This window comes from Diplotaxodon limnothrissa, linkage group LG1, assembly GCF_057381915.1.
Source record: "Diplotaxodon limnothrissa isolate DT_005_m linkage group LG1, D_limnothrissa_male_GT1.1, whole genome shotgun sequence".
Taxonomy (NCBI): Eukaryota; Metazoa; Chordata; class Actinopteri; order Cichliformes; family Cichlidae; genus Diplotaxodon; species Diplotaxodon limnothrissa.
In genome coordinates this window covers 12,679,460-12,693,248 of record NC_140596.1, presented here as the reverse complement: position 1 = coordinate 12,693,248, position 13,789 = coordinate 12,679,460, and the positions used below count along the sequence as shown (strand labels likewise).

General features: G+C 40.0%; 1 protein-coding gene across 4 annotated transcripts in view; it reads left to right on the top strand.

Moving 5' to 3' along the window:
- Positions 1-13,789, top strand: part of trpm7 (transient receptor potential cation channel, subfamily M, member 7) — a 78,641-nt gene that overhangs the window by 63,563 nt on the left and 1,289 nt on the right. For 2 of the 4 annotated variants that reach the window (XM_085366330.1, XM_085366581.1), the window contains exons 23-39: positions 574-706; positions 872-1,050; positions 1,143-1,275; positions 1,655-2,457; positions 3,808-3,902; positions 4,398-4,494; positions 5,077-5,153; positions 5,270-5,307; positions 5,412-5,440; positions 5,968-6,021; positions 7,792-7,836; positions 8,026-8,091; positions 10,350-10,633; positions 10,822-10,904; positions 12,316-12,521; positions 12,807-12,858; positions 13,085-13,191. In XM_085366330.1, the coding sequence (XP_085222456.1) occupies positions 574-706; positions 872-1,050; positions 1,143-1,275; positions 1,655-2,457; positions 3,808-3,902; positions 4,398-4,494; positions 5,077-5,153; positions 5,270-5,307; positions 5,412-5,440; positions 5,968-6,021; positions 7,792-7,836; positions 8,026-8,091; positions 10,350-10,633; positions 10,822-10,904; positions 12,316-12,521; positions 12,807-12,858; positions 13,085-13,191 (2,481 nt within the window). Of the gene's footprint in view, positions 1-573; positions 707-871; positions 1,051-1,142; positions 1,276-1,654; positions 2,959-3,807; positions 3,903-4,397; positions 4,495-5,076; positions 5,154-5,269; positions 5,308-5,411; positions 5,441-5,967; positions 6,022-7,791; positions 7,837-8,025; positions 8,092-10,349; positions 10,634-10,821; positions 10,905-12,315; positions 12,522-12,806; positions 12,859-13,084; positions 13,192-13,789 lie in introns of all 4 variants that reach the window. The other 2 variants (XM_085366496.1, XM_085366410.1) reach the window with 2 other exon arrangements.

Below are 13,789 nucleotides of genomic sequence, written 5' to 3'. Positions count from 1 at the left end.
CTCCCACAACCTCTTTGGCACAACATGGTTCCCAAACAGCGGCAACCAGAACAGGTCACTTTAGGAGGGCAGGACATTTTGCTCCACCACAGCATCAACTGTCCTGATGTGGCTCTTAATGGTCTAGATTAAAAGGCAGTGCTTAAGTGGTCATCATTTGTGTTGGGTGCATTTGAAGCTTTGGTGGAACAAAACACTTGGCCAACCTCCGTAATCTGAGCTGGTATGCTGACATTTTACAAGCTGCTAAATTGATCACATAGGTTATCATGACCTTGTGGCAGCTAAAGAATCAATTCACGATGTTTCAAACAGCTGTAGCCAGTAGAAATAAAAATAAAATGAATACGTCTGATACAAAACTATGAAGAATGTTACGACTGCAGTCATTTGAGCATTTTTTTCCAGTCATTTTTATCTCCATCACACTGTTGAAGCTTTGCTGTCCTCCTTTATCTTTGAATGTTAGTTGTAGAAGACAATGAATTAAACCTGCATGTGTGTGCATTGTAATATTAGAAGGTTGGTGGATGTTTGTCCTGCTCCCTCCTAATGGACTTCTTTCCTTCACAGTTTGTGCCAACAACAGTGATCAATCGGTGAAGTCGCTGTGCACAGCAGGAGTGTGGCTGACGCCTTTCCTACAAGCAGTCTACCTCTTTGTGCAGTACATATTGATGGTCAACCTCCTAATCGCCTTTTTCAAGTAAGTACTTTTTAGCCTCAGCATTGCCCAGCTTTGAGCTATGTGAACATTTAAACTTCTATTCCTCCATATTGGTTTTGTCCATTTACTGATACTGCTTTCTGATTTCATTGTTGATCTTGCCATTGATGCAGTTGACAGTTAAATGTTTAACTCTGCTTCCAGCAATGTCTATATGCAAGTAAAGTCCATTTCTAATCTGGTGTGGAAGTACCAGCGTTACCACTTCATTATGGCCTACCATGAGAAGCCTGTCCTCCCACCTCCCTTCATCCTACTGTGCCATATATACTCCCTCTTCTGTATGTGTAGAAAAAGGAAGAAGGAGAATATCTACGGACCAAGTATACTTTTTATACTCATTACAAGCAGTTTAAGTGGTCATCAAAGAAATGTACAGCAGTTACAAGTTGCTGTTGCTTCTTTTTTTTTTCAGAGCTGTTTCTCACAGAGGAAGACCAAAAGAAGCTTCATGATTTTGAGGAGCAGTGTGTGGAGACGTACTTTCATGAGAAGGATGATCAGTTTCACTCGGGAAGTGAGGAACGCATACGCCTTACTTCAGAAAGGTAAGACCACTGTTGGCCTTCACAGAGGCAAGATACGTTTTCAAAGTATTAAAACAAATGGCAGTTTCTTTTTCTTTATTTGTTTTAATAAACACCCAGAAAATTGTACCAGTAATATTAAACAAGAAATCTATTTTCTTAAGTTTTATTTATATAGCACCAAATTATAACATGAGTCATCTCAGGGACATAAAAAGGCTGTTATGGAAGTACTTGCCCAAGGACAGGAGGAAAAACTCAGCAAAAAGGGAAAAGAGCAACATTCAACAAACAATATAACAATATCTGAACAGTTTTCTTGATTTGAATTGAATGAGGAAAGTTACAGGTAATTTGGGTTGTTCTGTAAGTAATGAAAGCTGCTGTTTGTCATTTACAGGGTTGAGGTCATGTGCTTGCAGCTGAAGGAGGTTGGAAACAAGGTGAACTTTATAAAGCGCTCATTGCACACATTGGACTCTCAGATTGGCCACCTGCAGGACCTCTCAGCCCTGACCGTGGACACTCTGAAGACACTCACAGTTCAGAGGGCATCAGAAGCCAGCAAGGTCCACAATCAGATCACTCGGGAGCTCAGTCTGTCTAAGAATGTGGTCCCGAGCATTGCCCCCATGTCGACAGACACTGGCCCCCTCTCCAAATCATCTGTGAAAGGAAAAAGCAGTGTCAGTGCCTACTTTGGCTCCTCTTTTCCCCAGACAGGAGCTACCATTGCGGATGCTCTGTTTGGGATGGGCGCAGAACGAAGGGCTGGGACAGAAAGCCGACGGAGAATCGGGCCCAGTCCTGCATCAGAATTGGGGCCAGACCCCACCCTGAACCCAGCATTGAGTCCAGAGAGGAGGGGCTTGTTCGGGCTTGGACACCTCGCTGCAGAGGTTGGCTCGTCAAGCAGTGCCGACTGCAGGGCCTTTGAGCAAAGTGTTGTGCCCGTTTCCTCTTCAGAGCTGCGTCAACGAGGACACTCGCTCACTCAGACTAAGCAGACCCGTCCACAAGAGCCGGGCCCTTCCGACTCACCATCCAGCCTGCCTAATGTGCCCTCCCCTGGGGTTCAATTCCACATCAGCAGCACCCCCTCCCAGCCCAGTGGCTCCAGCCACTCTGAACTAGCTCTGTCTGGGCTTTACCAGCACCCCCTACAGTCAGACAGCACCTCTGTAGAGTTTGGGGCATTTGTGGGTAAGTATGTGAATGAGGCTGAATCTGGTGATGAGAAGATAAAAGAGGAGGATGAAAAGTGTGTGTGTCTCTATCCTACTGTTGTTATTGTGTCTAAGACTTCTGGCTCTACTCAGCCTGTTTGCTTGCCTGCTTGCGCTGTGAAGCCTGAGAACACAGAGGGGTTAGCAAAGGGGGAGAGAGAGTGGGACTCCAATTTGGGATATGTAAACGAGGCATTCAGTGACGACGAGGGCAGATCCGGCTATCCGAGTAGACGGTATACAGATGATGAACTCTCTCCAGACCCCGAGTTAACATCACCACTGGGTGACAGCTATGGAAATAATAGACTGCCAGGCTGCACTGAAACGTTTGCTGTGGCATCCAGGAGACCCCACAGACAGTGGATAAAGAGAGTGGGAGTGTCAGAACAAGCAACATCTTGCTATGAAGGTCAGAGTTGGTCAGAAGGTCATCATGACAAGAGGAGCCTGGCGAGTGGGCCAAATGCAGCAAGAGGTTTGAGTTTCAGTCTGAGCTCCATTTGCCAGGTGCTGGGGCTGTCCACCTCCAGATCAGGAGTGCAGTAGTGCTTTGGCTGGGGACCTTCTCCTTTCCTTTCTCTGCTCTGTCTGGACCTTTTGCCCGACTTGTTCTTGGGTAGTTCTGTGGTTTTCACCTAAGTCACACGAGTGTGGGTGATTGGTTTTCTTATTGAAGTTAACAATGAATGTTTTTTGTTTTGTATTGTTTTGTTTTTTTGGGCTGCACCCAAATATTTGAGTATTCGGATTTATTTAGTTGCATAGGCATCAAAATAAATAAATAAATATATATGTGTGTGTATATATATCAGAGACAAGCCTGGAAATTATGGGTTTTCACAGTTCTCGTTAACAGCAGTGATCGTCATTTTAGCTCACCACCTCACTGTTGTAAGATTGTTGCAAGTTTTAGCAGCTTTTTATAACCACAAAAAAAAAAATCAGTGGGCATTTTTACTCGGCGTAAACCACATATCTCTTTCTCTCTGTACCATCCAGCAAACAGCAGTACCCAGACAGATTTTTACACTGCATGTGGCACTATTTCACAATAGTTAGTGATTATGTGTGTCCCCCGGATCTCAAAAGAACTTGTATTCGGGACAGCCCTATTATTTTAAGGTATTTGTGTCTGTCAGGTGGGGGTGAGGAATCAGATGTTGAACTGAGATTATTTCACCATGAAGGGGTTGGTCGTGTCATTAAATCAGGGACTGTGTATGTTTTTTTTTTTTTTTTTTTTTGTTTGTCTTAATTTGAATTAATTTGAGCAGTTGCATTAGATTTTGTAATAGGAATATAACTTGATGTTTTCTTGGTTCAGGACATAAAGACAGTGAGGAACTCCAGCACTCTTTGGCCAAAGCAACACCCACCTCCAGCAAACAGCAAAGCCCGACCCCACAGACCAAATCCCAGGTGTGTGTATGTCATCTATACCGATGTGTATTTTATTTATTTTAAAATTTCTCTTCTCATAATGTCAGACCTCCGCAGACATTTTCATATGTAGACTCCTAACATGACTGACTGGGCTGTTTGCATAATAAGCATGTAAAAACAACCAAACCACAGCAAAACAAACCGGTCTCATTTTTCCTGAATTTGCAAATACGTGTTCTGACTAATCAAAAAAAAACAAAAAAACACTCGGAAGAGTCATTCAGTAACTTGTTAATTGGTGTGTGACAGATGGCTGACTTATTAAAACATGATGGGTAAACAGGATGCTAAATTTCTGTTAGGTTAACTTAACGGTTGTATGAAATAATCTTTCCTGTTACAGCTAAACTGTCAAATTCACCACAGATCTGTGATTAAGAACTGTTTGCCTTCACGCAACTTTTTGCATGTGTGCTTTTGTTTTTGTTATTTTAGTTTTTTAATCTCACTGTGTTTTTGTGTCGTCCCCAGGCTCAACCCGAAGGTCACACTCACATCAGAGCAGTCAACTCTTATGCTGGCTTCACTGAGTTTGACAGAAACCCAGCCTTTCTTCATCCAGACTCGAGTAAGTTCACAAAACAGCGATGAATTATAACATGCAGTGGGTCCAGAAGTTTTGTAAGTTTTCCTTTGTACACCACCACACAATGTGATTGTGTCACACAGTTTCAGTGTGACTCAGGTAGTACATTAAGTGTTGAGGAATTATAGCTGTTTTTATACAAATACTGCGTTACATTGAAAGTGGGAAGATGGAAATGCTGCACGTAATGGTAGTGACGGCTGAATGATGGGGAACAAAACAAAAACAGCTGCAAATACTAGAACTCAGCCATCTTGGGTATGACGTCACTCCCAGCTCAAGTTTCCAAGGTAACAAAGCAGCAAACGTCCCCTATTTTCAGAAGCTCAAGGTAACTGAACAACTGACTGAAGAACAGTTTCGTGAGGCCGATAACGTCGCTATCGCTCGCTGGAAATCAATCACGTTCTGATTGTTTGAACTAAAATCCACTTTGAAGATGGCCAGATGAAAAATGACAAACATTGTTCCAGAATACTTTTGAACAGACTGTATATTAATGTGATCAATGTTTCACGTCTTTTGAAATATACGGGTTGTTTGTCACTGGTTGTGTTTCTTTAGCTCTGACAAAGAAGGACAGGAGCAGAGTGTCTGCTGAAGACATCCTCACACATGATGACCCCAGGGCTGCAGTACTGGTAAGATTAGTCCGTGTACTTTCCATCGGAAAAAGTCATATATTGTGCAGATTAACTCTGAACTATATTTGTACCTGTTCCTGTAACTGTTTAACAACTTCTGCTTTCTTTACCAGGAAAGAATTCAGGTCAAATCGGCCCAAGCCAGCAGCCTGTAAGTGTCCACACCCACACACGTGCACACAGGCACAGAGTAAAGTCAAAGTCAAGCTGGGCTTTAGTACTTATTTGTATTTATTTGTGTATTTCCCCTATCAGGCGAGCCCCTGGGGAAGACACACTAACAGGTGAGATCTGTGCTCCTCTGAAATCTGCGTAGTCAGGGTTTTCTGTCTGGCTTAACTAGTTCGGTTGCTTTACTTACAATGTTATCACAATGATCTTTGATCTGTTAGCTTTCTCAACATCCTTTGTGTGCAATAAAATCTATACTGTAACAGGTTTCACCAAAAACACCTTTCCCTTTTTTTAAAATACCATTTTCACAATATTTCGTTAATGTTTAACTGAAGAATTGTGATTTGTCTTTCGCAGCATTGTTCTTTAGAATAAACTCAGTTGACCTTAAGGGAAGAACACGTCACAGCACGTGTTTAGAGTTGTGCGAAGCATTTTCCAGAGAAGGAAAGGTCTAGAACGGATCAATAATATGTGATAGAGAGGAACGATTTCACTAATATTTAAAAGCCTACACCTGCAGACAAATCTGATAGGAGAGAGAAACGCTGCTGCAGAATGTTTAATGGGGCTTTTTTTGGTTTGTTTTTTTTCTGGATCAGTTTTTTACTGTTTAGTTCTTCTTCTGTGGTTACAGCTGCAGTTTCTCTCTATACGCCACGTCACGCCCACCTCGGACCCAGAAAGGACTGTGAGTGTCGCTGACTGGCCAAAAAGCACAATAGTTATCTGCATTAGTCATTTCATCTATTCTGAGCTTTAGTGGGAGATTAATCCAGTGAAAAATGGCTAATCCAATCAGTTTTAAAGCAAACTTTTAAAATGAGTGGAAAATGGCATTTGTTGTTTTTGTCTTTATATATGAAAATCATTTTATGTATTTTTGAACAAAACAAGTATTTAAATGTATCTGCAACACATTTCTGGCCCTGAATAGTGTCAGTCGGTAAAAAAACAGTCATTAAAATATTTTAAATAATTTATTAATATCTATACAAACAAATTGATGATACTAAAGACATGACAAATTAAAGTAAGATATTTGTGTGAAATATTTGATCATACATGTGACTTTTAGAATTTCTTATAAAACAAACAACTGGCTTGAAATTGTAATAAATTTAATAATGTATAGATATCACATTTTTATACTTCAATCTATTTTTTTTCTTAAATTAAAAAAAACTTTTAGAAGTAAAAAAGAGCATGGGCCTGTTTGTGCCTCTGTTAAGTAGTGCAGTGACACCTGCTGGTGGATGTTGGAACAATTCACGTTTTTCTTAAAGGAACATTATTTAACTGTGGACATGCAGTACTTTTAATCCATTCAGATTGATTTAATGGAAGCTGCCCTAATTTGGAAGTGTCAGGTCTGGCTTCATTGATTTTAATAGAAATAAATGGCACTTCTCTGGTGCTCAAATCACTATTTGAAAAACTCAGGAACAGCAAGGCTTCTTTGCAGAAACCATGACACAAACCTTTTTAAAAGCAGGTTTAATTTGTAATATTTCAACTGAGCTGAATCTGTTAACCAAAATAAGCCACAAAATTCCATCTAGTTTCCCAATAATCGAGTAAAGCAGGCATCTATACAGCTAATATCTCCAAAACTTATCATTTAAAATGTTGTTCTGGAGATTTATGAAAACAAGGTAATTAAAATAGAACAATTATTAAGCTGCATAATGTTATGCAATTATTCCCCTTTTTTTAAAATGTTGCTTCTCTCTGGTAGGATTACTTGGATTACTACAACTAATTATTTAGGTTTAAATGATTATAATTAAAGTTCAAGAAAATTCACGATTACAAAGAAAAGTTTCTTTTTCTTAATACTACAGTGACATTATTGAAGACAGTTATTGGAGACTCTGGTACAACCCAGAGTATTACAACAGTGTGCAATGAACTTAACCTTAAAATGATCGCTTCAAACATGCGTACGCAGTCAGCTTCCATCGTTAAAGTGACTTTAGTGTATGAAGTGCAGTGCAGTTTATTTCCAATAATACCGCGAATCCCCCACAAATAGTCAACTAGTTGCTGCAGAATGGTGATTTAACGGCTTGGCGACCATGTTTTTATATAGGAACATAACCGGAATACAAGTTGACAGCTAGTTAAGTTGAGTTATTTAATACTAAGAGCTGATTGCAAATATGTCCTCCACTTATTTTTGTGTTCTAGTCGCAAGGAAGTTGTAGTTCTACATTACTGTGACTAAACAAGCATGATCTCAGTATTAACTAAAAAATTACAATAATGATTTTTGTTATAATCAGACAGCCCTGACTTACAGCAAAGAAGCTTTATCAATAAAATAGCACTGAGGGTCAGAGGTAAAAATGTCTGTTTGATAGTCTGGACGGTCTTAAATGATTAATTCCGAAGATCATTGAGTCATTATTGCTGGTATGTTTTGCACAAATATAAACACATTATTTTCTGTTTTCCGTAGCTATTGGCTCTCCATTCAAGCCCATTGAAAGCTACCAGTACTCAGGTGAGATGGTGATGCTAGACAGTAAGATCTGTTCCATGTTTGTATCTATTAATATTTTTATTAAAATCAGTACTAAAATGTAGGTGAAAAGTGTAACCGAGACAAAGTATTTTCTGTAGTTTTACTTCAGCTCACTCCTCTACTGCTGCTGTACATGGTGTATGTTCATGTGTACTTTTCCTCTTGTAGCTGTGGAGCGGAACAACTTGATGCGGCTGTCTCAAAGCATCCCCTTCACCCCTGTGCCACCTAGAGGTAAGAACAGTACTTCACAAGGTGAAAATCCCAGCCGAAAGCTTGATGCAGGCAGTTGCAGAATGAGGAAGTATCAAGACGGAACATCACAGATCTGCTTTCAGTATTGTTTGTGCTTTTTTTCCTCACCCTATATCTGCAGCTGGGTCAGCAATAGCTGTCGTTTGATCGTGAAGCAAATAAGTGTACTTGTGTGTGTTGTTCATTTTGACTTCTCGATTGTCACGAGATTGTCACTACGTCCATCTCGTTATACCTACAGTGTACCCATCTGCTGATGGTTGCTCCAGCAAGATAACCCACCATGTCACAAAGCTCAAATCATCTGAAACTGGTTTCTTGAACATGACCATTAATTCACTGTACTCAGATGGTCTCTGCAGTCACCAGCTCTCAATCCAGTAGAGCAACTTTGTTTTTGAATCTGTCTCTCAAAGAATGAATGGGGGCAAAAGGAAGTCCAAGCTGGTGTTATTCGTGAACCTAATAAAGTGGCCTGTGAGTGTATGTAGTAGAGTTAGATGTGTTATATGGGTAAGAGGCATGCTGCCAGTTACTAATCAAATTTCAGAAATAAAATCTGGTTAAGTTCTATGTGAATTAGTGCTGTAACAGCTGTAAGAGTTGGCCCAAATCACGTTTGACTATTCTTTCAAAGAACATTTAAATATGTTTTACACGCACAGCTTCTCTGTCAGAAGTCCAGCTCCAGTCTGTGCTGCTCAGAGCACAAAGAAATGCTTCTTTTTTTTTTACCCCCGTAATCAAATCTAGAATATTTGTTAACAGTCCTAGTATGAACACCTCCAGGATGCAGCACGACAGCCAAATGAGTCTGTATGGTCTTTTAACCTTTAACCATTACTCTAGTCCTATTCTAATCTCTAATCTAATGCCAAATATGTTTTATTTTTGTTTTCTTGTTGTTGTTGTTTTTATTATTCTCCCAAATCAGCCAGTGAAAGAAAATAATCACATAAAAAACTACTACTAGGTTTCACAAAACATCGAGCCTCAAGGCTCACATTACCAGACTGTATGAATTTATTTCCATGTCCTGTTCAGAGGCTTGTTGGTTGATCAATATCTGTTAAATTTATGTGATCAAATTGCTAAACTAATGATTCCTTCTTTTTTTTTTTTAATCAATCCGTCACTACAGTTGAATTTTTACCTCTGTTTTGTTGTTCTGCATGTTGGCTTTGTATGGAGATACTGGTACAAACTAAATGTAAATACTGGTTCTTAGAGAAGTGGATGTAAACTCTAAGTGGCCTAAGAGCATTCAAGAACCTGCAGTTCTTGTTACACCTGGATTTACTGGGTGTTGTTTCCTGAGCCCTTGTCTGCTCCTAATGAGGAAGAGGAAGAGTGGAACAAAGGGTTTTCAGGCTCTCACTGACACACCCAGAGGAGCTCTGTGCCAATTTTCCAATGCACGAGTTGGAAAAAACCCCGACTCATTCAGTAGAATAAGTTTGATAAGTCCCTGACGAGGATGCATCTTGTAACTGCACTGACTTCAGTTAAAGTCCAGCCCGAAGACATTGTTTGTTTGCCTTCTTTGATATAAATGTCCCAAGAATAATCAATCGAAAAGAGACTTAAAGTATTCAAATACAGAACAGGGAAGAGAAATGTGTAGCAAATATGCATCCCTTATTTATCCAGGTGAAAATCTATTAAAGTGGTAGCAGAGATTGACAAAACTTTTGCAACTCATGCACCAGATTGCCCCCCCCCCCCCCAAAAAAAAAAAAAAGGGTGCATTGACATGGAGCAAGAGTATTACTGTCAAACAAAGTGGGAACAGTGGCCTGTACATTTTACACATGTACAGTCAGAATATGTTAGTTTGTCCAATGATCTTTTAGCATCTGAAAATTGGGCCTATATATATTAAAATGGCTGTAATTCCTTACCGGTTAAAGTGGTACTTTTTTTTTTTCTTCTTTTTTTTCTTTGCATTAATGGAAATTATGCCATTTACAAAAAGATTTGACTCAAGTAAAAATCCACAAATATTATGGTGAAAACTCAAACAATTAGAAAATTTGGAAAAATGAGCATAGAGCCTAACTAGCTGCTCGACCCGCAGCTACTGTAGTTAAAGACACATTGAATCAAATCTGTCGAAAATAAGCGCCTGTCACTATTAGACCAATACGCCTGCATGAATGAGTTTTAAAGCTACTGTTTATTTTAAGGTCGTGACAGTGTGAGGTGTAATCATCACCCGCTGCTCTGTGTTCCTTCAGGGGAGCCGGTGACCGTTTACCGTCTGGAGGAGAGCTCCCCGAACACGATCAACAACAGCATGTCTTCCTGGGCTCAGCGGGGCCTCTGTGCAAAAATAGAGTTTCTCAGCAAGGAGGAGATGGGCGGAGGACTCAGACGGGCCCTCAAGGTGCTCTGTACCTGGTCAGAGTACGACATCCTGAAACCAGGACACCTGTATATAGTCAAATCCTTCCTTCCTGAGGTGGTCCAAACATGGCAGAGTATCTACAAGGAGGACACTGTGCTCCATCTTTGTCTCAGGGTAAATATTTTGACCTGTGGATTACTCTGGCATATTGGGGGTAGCAAAATAATGTCATTTATGGCAATATTTTAACATTTTTATTCGTTTATCACTGTTGGCAATCCTCACATGCACTGCTTTGTGTAACGTTGCGTTATGAAGGTTATTTGAAGCTTTTCATCCAGTGCTGCTTTGTGTCACTGCAGGAAATTCAACAACAACGAGCTGCTCAGAAACTGACATTTGCTTTCAACCAAATCAGGCCGAAGACAATCCCCTATTCACCGAGGTGAGTGTGCCTGACACAGAAATCCCATTCAACCATAAAGTACAGAACCACTTTCAGGCTTTATTTTTCATATCCTACCATTCCTCTTATTTCTGTCAGTCATTCACTTGGGTGTACAACATCCTACATCCACTTTGATGAGCATGTCTGTCACTGTGTTATCACTGGGTACTAGTATCAGTTCTTTAAAAATCTAATTATATTTCCATACAAATATTTTTGAGACCTTGACTACAAGCTTGTTCAAGTTTTCCATCTGCGACATGAACTTTAAGTTGTTCATGAGCCTTGTTGATCGTGCGTCATGGTGACAATTTTTATTTACACTTTTACAACCACTGAAAAACACCCCTGTACATCTACATAATAAAAATAGTCTGTTGGAAGATGGTGGCTAGATAAAGCCATTATATTCATCCTCTGTTCTTATTTACTGTCATAGTCTGAACTACAGGCCAGTCGACATTCCTTTATTTGTTAAGCAAATGAACCCTTACTATTCATCTGTATCAGTTTTGCAGGCCTCAATTTCCAGGACTTAAAGCATAAAACTCAAAGATTTCACTTCCTTTTTTTAAAAGTTTGTTACAGCTTTAACAGTTCTGGTCAGCTGGACAAACTCTTGGTTTTTTTATTAAAGCATTAAAGCCACAGTCAGCCTCTTTTTCCATCACAATGTGTGTAATCTGATATCATTCTGGTCATCGCAGCAGTCACAATAATTAAAACCAATGTCTAAAAATGACCACTGATGAGTCATAGCAACAACAACCAGACCAGTATTTCCTGAGTCCACTTCAAAATAAAAGTCAGCTTATATTAATCCAGTGCAGTGCTTTCACAAAACAGGAAGAGTTTCGTTTGCACTGGCAGTGAGTAGAGTTTGTGTGCGTCTTTTGATCTGTTTGCTTTTTCTTTCTTGTACAGTGCTGCTGTTGTTCTCATGTGATGTGCTCCGTGAGGGCTAAAAGTCTTTGTTAAAATGTTTTTAACATAGATATTGCTTTATTTTATGGGTTCAGTCACCAGCGTCACATCATTCAGTTATTTGGTGGTATTTTCATATCATTTTTTTGAGATCCAACCATTTAGTGAGCTTGATATTTCTTGTGTTATTGCAGTTCACCTGGCTCGGCTGCTTTCCAAATTAAAATGCAAAGCAGCTGCCACATTTCTGCTGTTAATATTTGCATTTTAAGAAGGCAAACTAATGTTTCCTGGAGCACCAAAGACTTTCTGTCATTTGAAATGTTTGGGGGGGGGGGGGTTTGTTTAACTTTAGATGCAGTTCATTTTTCAACTAATACCAAGTCTCCATAATGAAAACTTAATGCATGATATATTTTGTTGCGTCCTTTCCAACAACTTCAAACTGCTTTTGAATGAAGCCTGTTCTGCTATATGCTTTCAGGTTCCTGGAGGTCTTTTTGCTGTATTGCCACTCTGCTGGACAGTGGTTCGCTATAGAGGAGTGCATTACCGGCGAGTTCAGGAAGTTCAACAACAACAATGGTGATGAGATCGTCCCCACCAATCTCCTGGAGGAAACCATGCTGGCCTTCAGCCACTGGACCTACGAGTACACCCGGGGAGAGCTACTGGTGCTCGACTTGCAGGGTAAAATGTCTTCACACACCCTCAGGACATGTGATGGGTCCCACCTAATACAACTACAACTCATCTTTCAATGCCTCAAAAACTGTCAAGTTCATTTATTTAACAATAGGATCCATCACTTTCAGTACATGGATCCATCAATAATCAGTTATGGAGTTCAAGACAAAGGGCTCGTTTAGAAATGATGACATCTGTATTTGTAGTTGACAAACGTGAGCAGTTAGCTGAGGTGTTCTCATCTTCTTTACTCTGTCAGCTGTGAAACAAATCTTGTGCCTCCTGTAGGTGTCGGGGAGATTTTGACGGATCCTTCAGTTATAAAGAGCGGTGAGAAGGGGTGAGTGCTCCATTTCTCACATAAATCAGTCGCCCTTTTAATCTGTGATGTTATTTCAGAATTAGAATACTTTATTTTTCTCAGAGGAAATGTAAGAAGAGCAACTAGCAAGTTAAAGTTAAATAGTACAGTATATTACAAAATAGCTCTAATTTGTCTTCATATTTAATTCAGTTTTAACATTACTGTCAGTTTGTCCTAAATGATGTCTCCGTGCCTGCTGCAGATCTTACGATATGATATTTGGACCCGCAAACCTGGGAGACGATGCTATTCGAAACTTCCGTACAAAACACCACTGCAACTCCTGCTGTCGGAAACTCAAACTTCCTGGTGAGAGAGATTTAATTGTTGCTTTAGTTAGATTAATTTTCACTTTAATCTTACACGAAATGAGTGGTTCGCAAACAGTGGGGCCTGCAGCCATTACAGGTGGAGTCCAGGGGATTGTAGTCCAATTTAACTTGATCTGCTTCTGAGGTGGGAAATCCTAAGAAAAAATCCAAAGCCCAGCTGATACATGATTTTATTGACATAAAGTATTTTTTTTTTCTGCTGGCCAGACATTGTGGATCATGGAAGGTGGATGAGTGCTATTGTAATGGGTGTACACCGACCCCCTGCTGCCACACAGTCATCAGTAATATCACAGGAGCTACCACAGAAGTTGTATCTAAACCTTGCAGTATTTCACAAAACAGCTGTTCTCACATTAGAAAAAGATGCTTTGTTCCACATTTAGCTTCTTGCATATTTCCATTCCTAGTCTCTGGGCTGGAATATGTAACACTAAATGGGTTATAAACAAAAAGCAAACGCATATCAGGCATACAAGTTCCAGTCATAATCAAATGCACATGCAAACCTTCAACCCTTACATCACCTCTCCACCCACGGAAGATACTACTGTGAAACCACACACGTCAATTTG